Below are 17,830 nucleotides of genomic sequence, written 5' to 3'. Positions count from 1 at the left end.
CGTAGCTTTATAAAGGGAAATGGATGCGTTAGCAGCTCATAAGTGGAGCATCTTTTGTTTGAGTGGAGAGTAAACAGCTCTCCAGGTCGAGGAGGTGAAAAATGGCCAGGTGGTTTGCTTTTGCTGTTTTTTGCTGCTATTTCTGCACCAAGCTGCACCAAGAGATGTGTGGGTACGAGAGAGAAGCACATAGCACATGCGTAAAAGCAAAAATATGCATGAATTCCAATTTGACCGTTTACATTCATGTTGCATGTCCACAGATCGGATATGTATCCGATTTAGGACCACATATGGACATGGCTCAGATCTGATTTGAAAAAATCTTATTTGCCATGTTCACACAGCCATGAAAAAATCAGATTTGAGCCACATTGAGCAAAAAAAAAAACAGATTTGAGTCACTTCAGCCTGGTAATGTGAACTACCAGCTGTTAAATGCTATTTCCACAGAGTACTCTGCGTCATGCTGTGGCTAGCCTATATGTGCTACACAGGCACCGCCTCTTGCCTAAACCCCATGGACAGTTTCCTGTAGTGAGAGCATGGAAAGATGGAAGATCTCCAGCTGTACTCTACAACATCTGTGAAAGGGCATCTCCAGATAATGTCCAGACCTGATTCCCTGGATATTTTCTGGTGTTCTTATGTGAAGAAAGCTTAGGTACTGTAGCGTTTGTCCCTCTGCATCTGGTGTTACTCAGTCCCACTTAACCCCATATAACATAATAACACTGTCATCCTTTTTATAACCCCCTCCACACACACACACACACAAAAAAGAATGTATCTTTCTGAAGTGATTTTAAAGATTTTCTCTTTGACAGCACATTTCAAATAGAGCTAAGATTATCTTCCCTCGTCTCTTTCTATAAATATATATACGTTTTACCTTCAGATCAAGCTTGTTAATCTCAGTGTTTCAACCTTGTTCCTTCTTAAAATCTTAGTTTAACAAATTTTATATCAAAAGAGTTGGCTTAATGGAGAAATATCTGATGTAAAAGGACTATTTTCCATTGTGGTGTTTACTATTAGATAGACTGAGATAGATTTGAATGGCTAAAATTAGGACTGCACAATATTTGTTTAAGCATCTTCATTGCAAAGGATGCATGAACAATAGTCACATCACAATAGTCATCATGTGCAATTATCTCCTGAGGCACATTTAAACAAGCACGTTGTGCTTCGATGCCATGACATTTAGGATATAAGGAGAAAAATCCTGTGTTTTTAAATGTTTTAAGTATATCTTGCAGACAAAATATACACTGATCAAGCAAAACATTTATGGCTACATTCACTGCGTTCTTTATTTTCCTCCTTTCACCTGTTCTGTTCTTAAAGGTCAGGACCTCACAGGAGAGACCACCACAGAGCAGCTGTTATTTGAATGGTGGATCATTTCAGCATTGCAATAACTGCACCGACATGATGATGGTGTGTTAGTGTGTGTTGTGCTGGTATAATTGGGACAGACACAGCAGTGCTGCTGGTGTTTTTAAATGCTGTGTTCACTCACTGTACCTAGCTGCTCCATCTGGTAGATAAAGTAAAGTCAGAGACAGAAGCTCTGAATCTGTTGCTGCACAGTTTGTGCTTGTGTCTTTCTCTAGTCCTCCATCAGTGTCCTGATGAACAGCCCTGAGGACATTGCTCTCAGTGTCTCAGTGGACTGTTCTCAGTGCCTAAGAAAAGCAGAATTCAGCGCTAGTAAATGCCGCCAGATAGCACAAGACTGAGGAACCCTGAGTATTCCAGTCACCCAGGACGCTATCAGCTAGGGGTTAACGTGCAGACTACAGTCCGATATACTCATCTCTGAACAGCGTAAGAGCTAGCACTGTGGTTAGCAGCTAATGCTAATACTGCTCCAGCCTTGGTGCTGAAGAACCTTCACTAAAACTCCTGTATAATGCTGTACTTCAGTGGAGTGGCTTTACTGCTCCTTAATCCCTGACTGGTTAAATTTATACATAAGGCGCACTGGGTTTTAAGGCACACTGACAATTTTGGGGAAAATGAAAGGATTTTAAGTGTGCTTTATAGTCTGAAAAATACAGTACTGATACCTACACAAAACACACTAACACACCACCACCATATCAGTGTTACTGCAGTGCTGAGAATGACTCACCACCCAAATACAGCAAAACCTGCTCTGTGGTGGTCTGTTCTTTAGGGTCCTAATCATTGAAAAAAGGGTGAAAGGAGGATAATGTGTATAGAGAAACAGAGACAGGACTGTAATTATAGAACCACAAAGTGATCCTATATGATTGTTAAATGACAATTCTGAGAATATATGCAAGTGCAAACATGTCTTGTTGCAAATATACAGTACACTGAAACTCGCATGTAATGTTTGCTCTGCCAATTTGACAGTGTTAAATCCACATTGTTAAATGAATGTTAAATTAACACTGGCAAGTGTATTTGCACACGTCACCTAGACTCTGACCTATAGAGATGGTCCAGACAGCGGCGATTTTCAGCATGGCTTTGGTGCGTGAGTTGAAGCGGCTGTGCTGGATGGGATTGCAGATGGCCACGTATCGGTCCAGAGAGATGGCGCACAGGTGCATGATGGAGGCTGTGGAGAAGAGCACGTCCAGGTAGATCCAGATTGGACACAGGGCATTAGGCAGAGGCCAGGCATAGTCTAGAGAGAGGAAACATACAAAGACAGTGTTATTCTTACTGTGCAGTAAAAACAATTAACTTAAAGTTAAGTTGTTCTTACTATACATTTCTTATTTGTGAAATACTATAGGTCTCCCTGAGTTGTATATGCATGCTGCATATTAAACTGTTCTTCAACTGCCATTGTCTGCAGTAGCCAGTAAAAGAAAATATTTAGAAAAATGAGTCGATCAGGAAAAGTACCTTTTGTATACGATAACCAGTGAATTAGTATTCACGGCCACCTTGGCTCGCAATAGGAGCTTACAGCGCTACGGACATAATGGCAGTTCGTTCCTGTGTTAGTTGTGCAAATAACACAACAGTGTTATATACACCTACCTATCTGAATTGTCGCTGGTGGTGATCCATAGACAAATTCTAACCATTTGTTTCTTTGCTCTAAATTACTGGGCAAAGCATATATGTTTAAAACAGTTTTGTTTACACAAGTTAAAAGTAAAAATCCACCTCAGGTTTTTTCAAACTACCTGGGCGGCTTTGCTGCGGCTTAGCCAACAAAACCCCGGGGGGGATTTTTACTTTCTGGACCTGGACTACCCACCTCTTAGTTTACATAGGTTTACATAGGATCTCCGGTGGATTTCGCGTTTTACAGAAACTCTAAGTCTAGGTGTAGGTGAGTGGCTGAACTTCACTTAGCAGATCATTTCACGTTGTAAAGTAACATATGACATTGTAAAGACTGTTATAAGTGTAAAAATTTCTTTATTTCAAAACATTTCTAACTGTTGACCATCTCACTGCCTCGCAGTGCTGTTAGCCAATTAGAGACGATATGTTTGCGTGTATGAATATTCATCAGCAAGAGCCGAAATCCTATCATTTTCCCCCGCCCATTTCTCCACAGTGCACAGCTCAGTGAGTGGTAATGATTGTAACCGGCTGCATCTGGATAGAATTGTCCATTAGTAAAGATGAGCAACAGAAATCAAATCAACATTTTGTGCATTCTAGGCCCCACATGCATATCCCACAGGTTAGTGTAGCATTTTACAGTTTCCGTGGGACGGGACAAAAGTCATGGGACATGACATTTGGCATGTCAGGGTATGACTAGCTAAACATAAAGGGGCAGTTTCCCAGACAGGAATTAACCCTAGTAGTAAAAACCGTTTAGTGTTAGTAAAAGACTAAGCTTAATCCCTGTTTGGGACACTGCCCCAAGGTATCCCAGCTTCAGCTAAGATTACTAAATGAATAGTCTTTACTCTGTCTATATTATTATTTGCTACAGTAATACTCTGTAACTACAGTCCCAAATTAAATACTGTAATTATAAAGATTGCAAACAAATATTCTCATAACTATTAATAAAAAAAGACAGCAAACTGCAGAAAATTGACGGGTGAGAGAAGCATGCGAGTAATAGAAACTGAATTAAAAAAAAAAAAAACGGAAGAAAGATCACAGCAGATCAACTCCATGTAATCTGGATTTACTCATAGCATTAAAAAGTCACGGAAGGTTTTAAACTACTTTGATAAAGCAGGAGGGGTCAGTTTGCACTAAAGCTGACCTGTGGTAATTGAGGATCTGGGGAAAAGAAAGGTCAGAGCGAGGGTAAAAATCCTGGAGACGTAAAGGGCAGGGTAATACCACGGTAGCAGACTGCTCTTAAGCATGGGAAAAGACCCATTCCAGCCGATCACAGCTAAGCCCTGCTGTGGTGGGCGACAGGCAGAATAAGCATGTGAGGAAAGAGGGTCGTGAAAGTGTGTCTGGATACGGAAAATACGAAAAAGTACATGCATTAGATAAGCGTTCTTTATCTGGGAGCCGATGTGTAATCATCCTGATCCACACACAGAACGCAGAACTCAGCTCTGTTCATTCATTCCTCAAAACACAGACTGACTCCAGGTCAGGGATGCACACCCTTTCAGTGCCAGTGCTGCCGTTAGCGTGGGCTGTTTCACCACACAGATGGAGAGAGCGAAGGTTTTTTTTCCCCTCCTGTTCCAATTTTTCATCCCTTCATTCATGTTTTTTTCTGCTGCTTTCCAGGGCAGTCCTGCTTCTGAGTGATTATACTTCTTCAAAATGAGGGGGAAAAAAACACAACACACACCACTGAGCCATGAATGGATTATAGAGGTTAAAGAGAGAGTGAAAGAAAGAGAGAGCGAGGGAGAGAGAGAGAGAGGAGACTGTGAGTGAGGGAGAACGTGAGAAAGACCAGGGGTAGAACGAAAAGAAGAAAAAGTCAAGGTGCGAGGGAGGGGGAGAGGGAGAGTTTGTGAGAAAAGGAGAGAGAAGAGGTGTAGGGCTGAGATAGACAATTATTTAAAAATTAAAATTAAAAACCAATATTTAAAAACTCTACTAAGATTAATTTTGCACATTTGCACATACTATCCCCTTCACATCTGCTACCACGGCTGCCAAAGGAAAAAGTTTAATTAATAGTAGGGGTGTCACGATTCTCTAAATCCCTGATTCGATTTTATTTCCGATTTTAGGGTCACGATTCGATTCTCTTTTTTTTTTTTTTTTTTTACAGCAGAGATGCCTGTGCCAGTTTTAGATTAGTCTATGGTCAGTCATTGGTTTGATTTGTCAAATTTACAATATCTTATTTCAAAAGGTGGGCTTGATATAAGTGATGCAAAGTGATACAAGTGATCTGTCAAATAATTTATTCAAGATCTATATGTAATGCCATCTAGTGGCTTTTTTGGTAGCAGCAGTGTGTGTGTGCAACATAAAATAAATAATAAAAAATACAGGAAGTCAGGTACAAAATAATAGAACAATTAGAGCCTTAACAAACTGAACTCTATCCTACTATAACAGTTAAACATGAAAAACTATTTATTTTCTATATCAAAGCAATATTATTAACTTTATCTGAGAGAAATATGCTCCTTAATGTACCAAAACTATGAACATATTTGAGGCTAGACAAAACAACTGTTATTTTTATATTTTCAAGTTTTTCTTTAAGAAGATGAGTGTCCACATTCTCTGGAGAAAGGGCTGCTCTTTGAGCAGTCACAATATCCGTGGCGTCGGCTACAGCATGCTGCGCCATTTGCGCGGCATGCTGTGCGCTTGCGTAGCTTAGGGAGCTTATCGTCGATCCTCTTTTTGACTTCGAGGCTCGAGACTATAACATAATTTCGATCGATTCCGATAAAATATTGAAATCGTGACACCCCTAGTTAATAGTAAGATTTATTGGGGTTATATTGCCCAGCACTAGGGAGAAAAGGAGGGAAGCAGTAGCTAGACAGTGAGAGAAACGGAGAAAGAGTGAGGTGGAAAGTGATAGAAAGATAGAAAAAAAGAGAGAAAAGGGGAAAGATAGATAGTGAAAGAGATAATGAGAGACAGAAATGGGAAACCGAGGGAGAGGTGGATGGAGAAGTGGATGGGTAGAGAGTTAGTGAGAGAACGAGAGGGGACATACAGGGTATACATGAGCGAGAGAGCAACTGAGGAAGTGGGAGAAGGAGAGGGAGAAAGGGAAGGAGAGTTACAGAGTGAAGAAAAGAAAGGACGAAAGACAGGACAAGAATGTATAAGTGGGAGCGAGGGAAAGAAAGAGAGAGCAAGTAGGGAAAAGTGACAGAAGGGAGTGAATGAAAGAGAAATAGGGGTATGAATTAGTGAGAAAAGAAAAAAGGGGCAGAAAATGAGTAAATGAGAGAACTGAGAATACAAAAAATATATAAACAGATTGAGAGAAAGAGATAAAAGGATGAAAAGAGTAAGTGAGAGAAGGGGGTTGAGAGATGGACATTTAAGAGATTGAAAAAAAGAAAAAAAGGTGAGTAAGAGAGAAAAATGGTGGTTGTTGAAAGAGAGACAAAGAAAGAGAGGGGTTACATAGACAAAAACAAGATAAGGCATAGAACATATAAAGGAGAGAAAGAGTGTGATGGATAGACAGTAACAGATAAGCAACAGAAAGAGAGAGGAATATAAAGAGAGACAGAATCCTTCTTGCATTGCAGTTCTCTTTGTGTGCTGCATTGTCTTTTCCACTGACATGCAGAATATTGCCAATTTGGCCAGGCGGCATATGGAACTTTCTCTTCAGTCGTATCCAAAACCACAGATAAAAGTTTGCAGTGCAGAAAAGAATCCCTAAATCACCTTAAAAAATTGAGGTTTCTCCCCTGAGAGCAAAACTGACACTCTGGTGCAATCTCAGGATTTAAGATGGAAAAACAAGTTATGCAAATCCATGTAAAATCCTCCACTGCAGATCAGCAACTTTTCTTTTTTTGGTTATTAGTGGTCTGTAGAGAGGCCTGCATGCTGGTGTAAGACCATTAAAGACAAAGACAGCTCTATTCTCCATTTGTGTTGGACACGGATTGAATTTGTCCTCCATCTGTGGGTAGCAGTGAGGGTTAAGGGCCTTGCTCAAGGGCCCAACAATGGCAACTTGACAAATGTATCGAATCCATAACCCTGTCATCAAAAACCCAGTGAGCCGCCAAAGTAAAGTACAGTAATCCATTCTATTTTAACAGGCTCTGTGTAATCGAGAAGGAAGCCTCAACTACAATCCTCAGACTGGAGTAAAGATGATGGGAAAGGTTCTTCTTCACCTCCTGCTTTGCAGTCTTTCAGCCAAGTTCTGCTCACAAGTCAGGTAAGATTCTGCTAGATCCATTGGTTCATTTTGAATTAGTTCATTGAGTCCTAAACAGACCAGTAGTTTGGTCAATCTAGAGGCAATCATATCCAGTATATTCAATTGACTGCCCAGCAGCCAGTTTTCACATGCTAAAACATTCATGGTCACTTAGGGGTTCTACTTTTTACTGCTGTCTATTTTTTCTTTTTCTTTTTTTTTTTTACTACATTTAGATATTTTGTGTTGGATGTATGAACTGTTTGACATTTAATGCCATGTTCACGCAAGAACTTGTAATGCAATGCCAGGAAGAGTCTACAGAGGGCAATAAGCACTGGCAACGAGTCCAACGTTAATGGGTTCATATGAAGCACTGAAGTATGTACTCAACACAGAACTATATCAGATGTTTCAGTACCGCAGACATAATTTATCATTTTTTCATCATCATCTGCTCACCAACCAATCAGCTTGCATTGTCAGTGCTTTCCAGTGTAAAACTTGTTTGTTCTCTGTAAACTGAAATATTTAGGCATGGTTTCTTAGCATTTGTTTTTTGTTTGTGTTTTTTTTAGTAAAATACATTGTTCTACTTTCTAAAGAATAAGAACAAGGCACAGGCACCCAAGAAACAGGCACCCTTTAGAGTTTAACGCTCATTTACTAATATAATGAGGGGGAAGAAAATGGTCAGACTCTTCATAAACAGCTCTGGTTATGCAGGGGATGCGTTTTGGACCAGTGCTTCTCTTTTTCTCCGTAATTCCATTGACAGTGTATAGCCGCTGCTCCTGACTCCTAGTCGCCGACTAAGTCAGATATCTAGCATGCCAAATATATATAACAGCTTGGCGCACGTCTTTGAATAGTTCATACTACGCGACTGTGCGATCCTCAAGATATCTCTGATTTGCCTCTTAGTAGAGTTTTTGTCGGCCATCATAGAAAAACTGTTGGTGACTGGGAAAAAATGGGCTAAAATCGTATAGTGTGAACCTGGCATAAGGTGGTCTGATGATTGCTGGAGTGCTTCATACATTTTTGCGAACTAAGGACTGTTTTAACAAGCTTCTGAAGTTTAAACTTACAGAATGGCATTGGACAGTATGAGTATCAGTATTCATGCATCTCTAGAGTCTACACAGGGCACTCAAACAGCTAAAGAGGCAAGGTTGTTGACAACAAATATTAATCTCTGACAGGACATTTAGAGGTTTAACCACTTCCACCTCCTGAAATGACCCATTATTTTACACATATACCATCCCAGTTCCTCCTAAAATAGAGACACTGTTCTCCAAATGTATCAGCAGGCTTAAAAACTCTCTTGTCCAGATTCTCCAGTATCGAAAGCAACTTGGACTCACAACAGTGGGTCATGGGACCATTCTTCAGCTCTGTCAGGTCTCTTTTGTTAGGATAGCTGTCTGACAGATCAAAGCCAAAGTTTCTCGTCCTTTGCATCGGTGTGAACACCCTCTAGAATGTCCAACTCCAAAACTGACCAGAAGGCTTTGTAATACTTGACAGGGAGACTATCGAGGCCTGCTCACCCAGCCATTATTCATACCAAGACTGTTACTGACTGCTGTATGATCTTCAAAGCCTACTCTTCTTTAAACTGTCTGACTGTCCGCTTGTGAATTTTATAGGGCTCCAATATAAGATCCAAAAGAACTGCTAGTGTCACGAGATGAGACAGGATAGATACATACAGAATAGATACATACAGTACAGTACATTTTTAATGCGTTTTTATTTATTTTCATGACTATTTACATTGTAAATACTGGAGGCATCAAAACTATGAATGAACACATGTGGAGTTATGTGTAAAAGGTGAAATAACAAAAAAAAATAACCACCCTTCGCTCTGATTACTCGTTTGCACACTTTTGGCATAATTCTCTCAATATGCTTCAAAAGGTGGTCACCTGAACTGGTTTTCCAACAGTCTTGAAGGAGTTCCCAGAGGTGTTTAGCACTTGTTGCCCCTTTGCCTTCACTCTGTGGTCCAGCTCACCCCAAACCATCTGGATTGGGTCCAGGTCCGGTGACTGTGGAGGCCAGCTAATTTTTAAGTAAGTTAAGTACAAAAAACTCCACGTGTTCATTCATAGTTTTGATGCCTTCAGTAGGAATCTACAATGAAAATAGTCATGAAAATAAAGAAAACACACTGAATGAAAAGGTGTGTCCAAACTTTTGGCCTGTACTGTGTATATATACAGATGTATATACACAAAATCCAAAACTGCAGCTGTTTTTACCATAAACCCAACATCTTCTCTCCTGTATGATCTCACACAAGTCCCTCTATACCTTAGAACTAGTGTTAGAATTTCCCCCAGTGAAGGTTCTGTGTTAAACTGCCATTCAAGCTTGAGAGTTCTATATAGACCTGGCAACCTATGACTGATTCTGTGCCGGTAATGTAGCAGCTCTGTGTGTTCTCTCGGTTTCTTATCTTACACTAATCTGAATGGTGTTTTGACTTAGTCCTGTCTCTCATTGTCTAGACATCAGTATAAGCTACATTTCTTTTATATTATAGACAGAAAGTCTGTACAGAAATATATATGTGTGTGTGTGTGTGTGTGTGTGTGTGTGTAGGAGAGGATGAAGGATGAGTGTAGCACTCGGAAGTAATGTATACTCTGTGTCATTGAAGCATGCCTGCGAGTGGGACTGTATGCGAGTACACACACACACACACACACACACACATTCATTAAAGCCTGCTTCCATGTGAAGTCTACATACTGCCTCATCCATCCACAGGGGTTCTTCCTGTGCTCTAACAAGCTGTGTACAGGACAGACCATCATTATACGAGGAAAAATGGAAAGTTTTGTTACACCTGACTCGTAACTGCATGTGGCCTTAAACTGAGCTGAAAATAGGATAACAAGGTGTTCGCTGATATGGAAAATTTTCTCTTTTCTATTCTACACCTTGGATACACCACACAAGTCGTAGCAGATTATAAACCGACTGCATGTCTTACACTTCCTGCCTGAGTTTACCTCATTTTTATGCTGAATGAAAAAGAATTGCACACTTGCACACTTAGCGACTAGGTATCACACACTGCACTACAGCTTTAACCTGCTACTGAACTGCTAACTTATCCGATTTCACCCCAAAACATGCACTCTGTGTTTAATAAAGGGGACGCAGAGTAAACAGAGAAGCACAGCAGCTTGATACTATTGGCACTAACACCACCGTTTGTGCTGATGAAAAAAAAAAAAAGAAAAGGGAAAAGGGAGATATTGAGGTGTAAAGCAGATGTTGGCAGTTACAGAGGTTAGACAATAAAACTGAAACACCTGGTTTTAGACCACAATAATTTATTGTGGCGACATACAGTTCTGGTGGAAACAGGAGAGTTGAGATGCATGTTAAATTCTGCCGTGATTTGGGCAGCTGTGTTTTTTTGGATACAATCCGGGTTAGCACCTGAACATCCCTTTCAGTCAGCTTTCCTCTTACAGCCTCCACAGTTAATCCTGTTGAATGTGGTTGGTCCTTCTTGGTGGTATGCTGAAATCGCCCTGGATACCGTGGCTCTTGATAGATCACAAAGCTGTCTAATAAGAAGCCAACTTCAACTTCAACTCATGTCTATGTTTACTTTTTGTGTTTAGGTACTTTTGGCTTCTAATAAAAAAATTATTCAGACTGTATTCGCTACCAATTTATGAGACAAGCCCAAAAAGCAAACTACTACTGTTTTTTTGGACTTAAGCGAACTTAAAATCATTTAATTTTAGCAAAAATCGACAGTGGGCCTTATGTATAAATTCTAGCAGACAGGTATTAAGGAGCAGTAAAGCCACTCCGCTGAAGTACAGCGTTCTAATGGTGAGTTTTCAGTGAAGTTTCTCCAGCACTAAGGCTGGGTGCACCAGCATTAGCATTAGCCGCTAAGTGCAGCGGCTCTTTCGCCTAGAGTCAGAGGCAAGTATACAGGAGTGTAGTCTGCGTGTTTGCCGTGTTAAAACAAGTTACAAAGGACGAACCGCTAGCTGATAGCTGCCTGGCTTACCGAAACACTCAGGGTTCCTCAATCTAGCACTATTGGGCACCATTTATGCCCTGCTTAGACAGAATATTGTATAAATATTGAGTAGTGCGCTAATCAAATGCGCCTTATAGTCTGAAAAATACGGTAGTCCCAACCATGATTAGGAAATCAGTAATCAGAGTCTGATCCCCCTCACGCACTACTCCACTTTCTGTGTAATAGTTGACTCCGATTGGTGAAAAATATCTGATGCTAGAGCCAACTGGCACAGACTGCAGCATCCAGACAAAACATTAAGCTAAATTCAGGGCTAAAATGCTGTAGTGTAACCCTGGCTTTAGGGAACTCTCTGTTAAGCTTGGAAGAAGTTTCATTGTGTGCTTGGTTTCTGGCACTACATTTTTCCCTGTACACACACGCACACACACACTGTTGGCAGATTTCAACCTCCAATGGCCAGTGACTGGAAAAGAGCACAGTTTGCAAGACTGCATTACAACTCACTGAGGGTGTGCAGTGTCCTGAAAACACTCTGCACACAGCAGACAACCCACCCTGCAAAAACTCATTTCAGGGAGGCAGCTCTGCCACTCAGCTCCTGCTCAGCAGGCGTCGACTTCACTATGGTCTAGGGTGAAGCAATGGACAGGAAATGACAAAAGCTGACTGTAAATCCTGCACATAAAAAAAAAAAAAAAAAAAACGGTCTGCTAAGCATCAGGAAAGAGACCAACCAGGATGCTCTCTGTACCACTCTCTCGCTACATCTGTCACTCCCTGTCTTTCTCTTTCTCTCTCTTCTCTGTAGGACCCACCTGGGCTCTATATACATTTTTTATAGTATCAGGATTATATCTGGATAAGATCAAACCACATAATAATGCAAGTGTAAACGCACCCAAAACACTTTTAAAACACACATAAATCTGATCACTCATTTTTTTGAACCAGGAGTGCAGGCATAAAGTTATCCAAAAGCAGTGTGTAAGACTGGTGGAGGAGAACATGCCAAGATGCATGGAAACTCTGATTAAAAAACAGGGTTATTCCACCAAATATTGATTTCTGAGCTCTGAAAACTTTATGAATATGAACTTGTTTTCTTTGCATTATTTGAGGTATGAAAGCTCTGTATCTTTTTTGTCATTTCAGACATTACTCATTTTCCGCAAATAAATGCTGTAAATGACAATATTTTATTTGGATTTTGGAAGAAATGTTGTCCGTAGTTTATAGAATGAAACAACATTACCGGATTACGATTTCAATACATTACAATATATTTTTTTATACTGTGAGCGAGATGATATAAATCAAATAGTAGAAAACAAAACTGTCATACTATAAATATGAGTAAAATAAATGTTTTGTACTATTTATGCAATAAAATCAGACTGCGTTTAGTGGTTTTATTGCTTTTATTGCACATTAAAAACAACACTAAATAAACCACTGTCTGAAACGTCTAAACTATTAGCTGAAAATCTACATTGTTTTTGAAAATTGATGCGATTCGTTTTTGCTAAACAATACAACGTTGATATTTTCTTACACCACTAAAATGCATGTGGTTAAAATCTTACCAAAAAAGTCATATCTGATATCTGGCTTTGTTTGTTTATGTCATCATGCTGAAAAGTTACATGATAACAGTGTGGTTTAGTTAAACAGATAAACAAACGTTTTAGAATCTCCCTTTTTATCTAACCCTTTTTATCTAACACAAATAAGACCTGTATGAATTACACAATGATTTAGCTTTCAAGCTATTGTGATTTCTTCAGTTTAGCAACAGAAAGAAAGAAAATCCTACATGAACAGAGAGAAAACAGAGATGTCTGTTTGAATTGAATTGGAGTCTTTTGAAGCTGAGAGATTATTTACTGCTGGAAGGCCTAATACTGCTGGATAAACATTTAGTGACTTCCACACAGTGTGGAACATAAACTGTGAACAAGTGTATTAATATTAGTTTATGACTCGCAGTAAAAGCGTTCACTGGATGAATGAGCTGCAGAGGGGAAGTCCTGCTCCATCCGACCTGAAATAAAGATCAGTTCTGCTGCAGAGTTTAACTCTCTCATATCCCACTCACAGATGAGAGAGAGATTCTGATTGGTTCTGCTGCAGAGTTTAACTCTCTCATATCCCACTCACAGATGAGAGAGAGATTCTGATTGGTTCTGCTGCAGAGTTTAACTCTCTCTTATCTCACTCACAGATGAGAGAAAGAGATTCTGATTGGCTCTGCTGCAGAGTTTAACTCTCTCTTATCCCACTCACAGATGAGAGAGAGAGATTCTGATTGGTTCTGCTGTAGAGTTTAACTCTCTCTTATCTCACTCACAGATGAAAGAGAGATTCTGATTGGTTCTGCTGCAGAGTTTATCTCTCTCATATCCCACTTACAGATGAGAGAGAGAGAGAGAGAGAGAGAGAACTGTTTCATGCTCCACCCCCCAGATAAAATAGAGATTTTGATTGGTTCGGTTGTGCAGTTTAAGTCTCTGTTGTCATTCGTCCAGATGAGAGTAATTCTGATTGGTTCTGCTGCAGAGTTAACTGTCTGATGTCCAACTCCTATATTAAATAGAGATTTTGATTGGTTCTGCTGCAGTATATAACCCTGTTGTCCCACCCCCATATTAAATAAATAATCCTAATGGTCCTGCTGCAGTTTTTAATGCTCTGTTGTCCCACCCCCATTTGAAAGGGATTCTGATTGGTTCTCCTGTAAAGTTTTAACACACTGTTGTCCCACCCCATATCAATTCAGATTCTGATTGGCTTAACACACTGTTGCTCCATATCCATAAGAAAAAAGATTCTGATTGGTTCTGCTGTACCATTCAACTCTGTTGCCCCACCCCCCTATATAAAAGAGACTCTGATTGGTTCCGTTGCAGAGGTTAAAACACCGTTGTTCTAACGCCAAAAGAAAGAGACATTCTGATTTTTCCTGTGGAGTTAAACTGTATGATGCCCACCCCCAATATGAAATATAGATTGGTGTATTCCGATTGGTTCTGCTGCAAAATTAAACTCTGTTGTCTCGCCCCCAGATGAGAGAGAGATTCTGATTGGTTCTGCTGCAGAGTTTAGCTTGTTTACAATTCAAAGAAGCCATCTCTGTTTAATGCAGAGCCTCTTTTGCTCAGTTTTTCAATTTTTTTATTTGTCTGGAAAGAATTGGACCTCATATCAGTGAAAACACTGATTGTAAGCTGGCAGTGCTGAACACACAGAGGCCCTAAATGCTTGTGTTTGAAATGTAGCAGTGGCTCATTGGATTAATATCTGGATAAATAGCACACTCCTCAAAACATCCATCACTAACCAAATTTAGAAAGGCAATTCCGGCAGGCTGGCTGGGAAGCTGGCACTGTGACAAAGTGCCAATGCATTAAAAGCAATGACTCAGCGCGGTCATTTACCGCTGTTTTCAGATGAGAAACGCTGTATATATGAAGCCTTTAACATTTTCACCCCTTCTCTCACAGCGCTGAGTCCCACCACTCTCTTCCCATGCTGAGTCATTTGAAAACAGCTAAGTCACAGATATTTACATCTCCCTCGCCCTCTGCTGTCCTCTCACTCCTTCTCTCACTCTGTAGCAGCCTGGGCTCCAGTCAGCCAGTGAGCAGAGTATTGGGTTTACTTGTGTATGATTGATGACACCGAGACTGAGCTGACTGAGACTAAGTGGACCTGTACACTCTCTCTCTCTCTCTTTCTCTCTCTTTCTCTTTGTGTGTGAGTAAGAGGGCTGCAGAATGTTTGGATGTAGTTCAGGCCCTGATAAAGCTAATAGTTCAGGACTGGTTAATGATATTAATGCTCTATGGCATGGGGTTGCCCTCAGGTAACAAACACTTTTTACACAGCCAATTCATTTTTTTTTTTCAAAAGAATTAGGTCACAGACATATTACTGTACAATATGGATGGGGAAGGGAGAGGTGTGACATTTAATCTCAGGGGTGGAGCAATTAATTCAGGAAACAAAGCCATGTGGCAATGACTAAAAATGTAAATATGATTTTATTATAATTTTTTAATTGAGAAAAAAAAAACAAACAAAAAAAAAAACTTAAAGATGAAATATGTATATGACCATGACTATGTAAAGAAGCATATTTGGCTGTTTAAGGACATACATTTGTTTTAATTTGCTTACTAAAACAGTGTTTTCATTTTTTGCCTACACCTGTTGCTTCATGGCAACATTGTACAGTTAGACCACTTTTGTTAAGGCAGTCATTATTATTAATAAATCATCTGTGGTAACCGCTAAGCTTCCAAAAAGAGGGGTGACATTTTGTTTTCTCTAAAAACATATAGTTTATACCTTAAAGCAGGGGTCTCAAAGTAGCGGCCCGCGGGCCACATGCGGCCCGCGACGCGGTTTCATACGGCCCCTCACGGGTTAACAAAATAAACATACATCTGGCCCGCAATTCAATTTAATTATTTATGCTTTATTATGTTCGTTTTCATATTTTATCTTAACTTGTATTTTGGTGTGTGTGTGTGTGTGGTTTTTGTTTTTTTTTTGCTTACGCTGCGTTGCCTGCTTTAGTAGTCTTCAGTAGCCTTCAACAGTCTAACCTTGCTGCCGTGGTGTGTCCACTAAACTCCGTAGTTATAAACATCCTGAGGTTAGCAGCGCGCTAACTGACCTGTTTATAATGTAATCCGAGCAGTGCCTCCGTGACGCTGCTCTAAACTGCTGCTGTTAGCTGCTTGGGCTGAAAGATGAACTGTAGAGAGCTGTATTATCCGGTTAGTGGGGTTATTTTATTTCATACACAGAATAACTTACAAATTTTTAAAAACGCTCCAGACTGGCTCAAATGAGCCCTGTAGCCTGTGGCTGGGCTGCAGCTCTGACTAAGCAAAGACTGCGGGCTTGTGGTGCTGCAGCTGCAGCTCCGACTAGTGGTTGGATGAGGAACTGCTAAATCTGAGGAAATGCTAAATCTGTCACAGCTCACAATTTTTGATTTTATATTTATTAAGCCTTATTTCAGTATCAAACGTTTTGATCAAAGTTAATATAACTTATAAATTAAAAGGATTTATGTTAATAGAGCAACAAGCAACCATTTTTCCATGCAACTGTAATATTTGATTGAATAAATAGTATATTGAGAGTTATTTAACATTAAGGAGTAATTACATTCATTTTGTATTACATCTGGTTACATTTTCTTATATTTATAAGTTACATCTGGCCCTCAGAGGACAGCCAATATGCCAATGTGGCCCTCGGCAAAAATGAGTTTGAGACCCCTGCCTTAAAGGGTTAAATACTGACTTTTTACTTTCTAACTAATTCTTTCTCCAGCATTGGGAGCAGAAGATGTTTCTTCCATTCAAATTTCAAACTTTTACCACTATCCCAAATGTTACTGTAGCGTTCAAATTTTGTTTATTTTTAATACCAGTTTAGCATGGACGCTAACAGTTAGCAGTTATCACTATACACAGTGTGGTCCGAAATGCCGCTTTTGTTGAAGTATCTGTCTCTACTGTCCACCTGTTGCTTCATGGCAACATTGTACAGTTAGACCACTTTTGTTAAGGCAGTCATTCTTATTAAGAAATCAGCTGTAGTGACCGCAAAGCTTCCAAAAAGTGGGATCACATTCTTTCCTTTAAAAAAAGTTCATGCCGTAAAGGGTTAAATACTGACCTAAATCTAAATTTCTAAATAATTCTTTCTCCAGCATTGGGAGCAGAAGATGTTTCTCCCGTAAAAATTCAAACTTTTACCATTATCCCAAATGTTACTGTAGTGTTCAAATTTGTTTAGTTTTAATACCAGTTTAGCATGGAAGCTAACAGTTAGCAGTTATCACTATACACAGTGTGGTCCGAAATGCCGCTTTTGTTGGAGTAACTGCCTCTACTGTCTAAAGAAGGCTTTCTACTAGATTTTGGGACACCTGTAAGCATTTTATTGTATTCACTGATAAAAGCATTGGTGAGGGGAGGTTGTTGAATAATCTCCACCCACACAAACTCCCTGACTCATCCCAAAAGTATTAGATGGAGCCACATTATTCCAGAGAACAGTTTCACTGCTCCACAGCTCAGTTCTCGGGGCTTTATACCCCTCTAACTACCATTCCTCGATTTACAGTATCACAGTATTATGGTGTAACAGGAATACATTCATTAGAAAGGCTGTACACAAACTTTAGTATATACAGTGTAGAGCTTTGTGCAGGACTGCTATTTTAAACCTCTTCCTGCCCATTCCCGCTTGTTTTAATCCCGTTACTGCCCGCTCCCGCCCAAAATTGCTTGTTTTAATCACATTCCTGCCTGCCGCTTTCACATTTCTAATACTTCTGCCCGCAGTCCTAATATGAATTAAATGAATAAAATTTAGTGCTCAAAATTTACTTATGTATTTATTAAAATTGCAATATAGTGCTGGATAGCGGTGTTCTGTTTCTTACCACAGTCCATACTCAAACATATGCTGCCGCCTCAGTG

The 17,830-nt window shown here is 39.8% G+C and overlaps 1 protein-coding gene and 1 long non-coding RNA gene across 2 annotated transcripts in view; one reads left to right on the top strand and one right to left on the bottom strand.

Annotated features, from left to right (window-relative positions):
• Window positions 1-17,830, bottom strand: part of htr2cl1 (5-hydroxytryptamine (serotonin) receptor 2C, G protein-coupled-like 1) — a 114,190-nt gene that overhangs the window by 7,714 nt on the left and 88,646 nt on the right. The window contains exon 3 of the mRNA XM_022678541.2: window positions 2,465-2,665. Coding sequence (XP_022534262.1) covers window positions 2,465-2,665 — 201 coding nt within the window. The remainder of the gene's footprint in view (window positions 1-2,464; window positions 2,666-17,830) is intronic.
• Window positions 1-17,830, top strand: part of LOC111194399 (uncharacterized) — a 118,054-nt gene that overhangs the window by 11,665 nt on the left and 88,559 nt on the right. The window contains exon 3 of the long non-coding RNA XR_002651066.2: window positions 7,191-7,312. This is a non-coding gene — a long non-coding RNA (uncharacterized LOC111194399). The remainder of the gene's footprint in view (window positions 1-7,190; window positions 7,313-17,830) is intronic.

This window comes from Astyanax mexicanus, chromosome 8 (assembly GCF_023375975.1).
Source record: "Astyanax mexicanus isolate ESR-SI-001 chromosome 8, AstMex3_surface, whole genome shotgun sequence".
Classification (NCBI taxonomy): Eukaryota; Metazoa; Chordata; class Actinopteri; order Characiformes; family Acestrorhamphidae; genus Astyanax; species Astyanax mexicanus.
The sequence above is the reverse complement of the archived record's forward strand: the minus strand, read 5'-3'. Positions and strand labels throughout refer to the sequence as shown.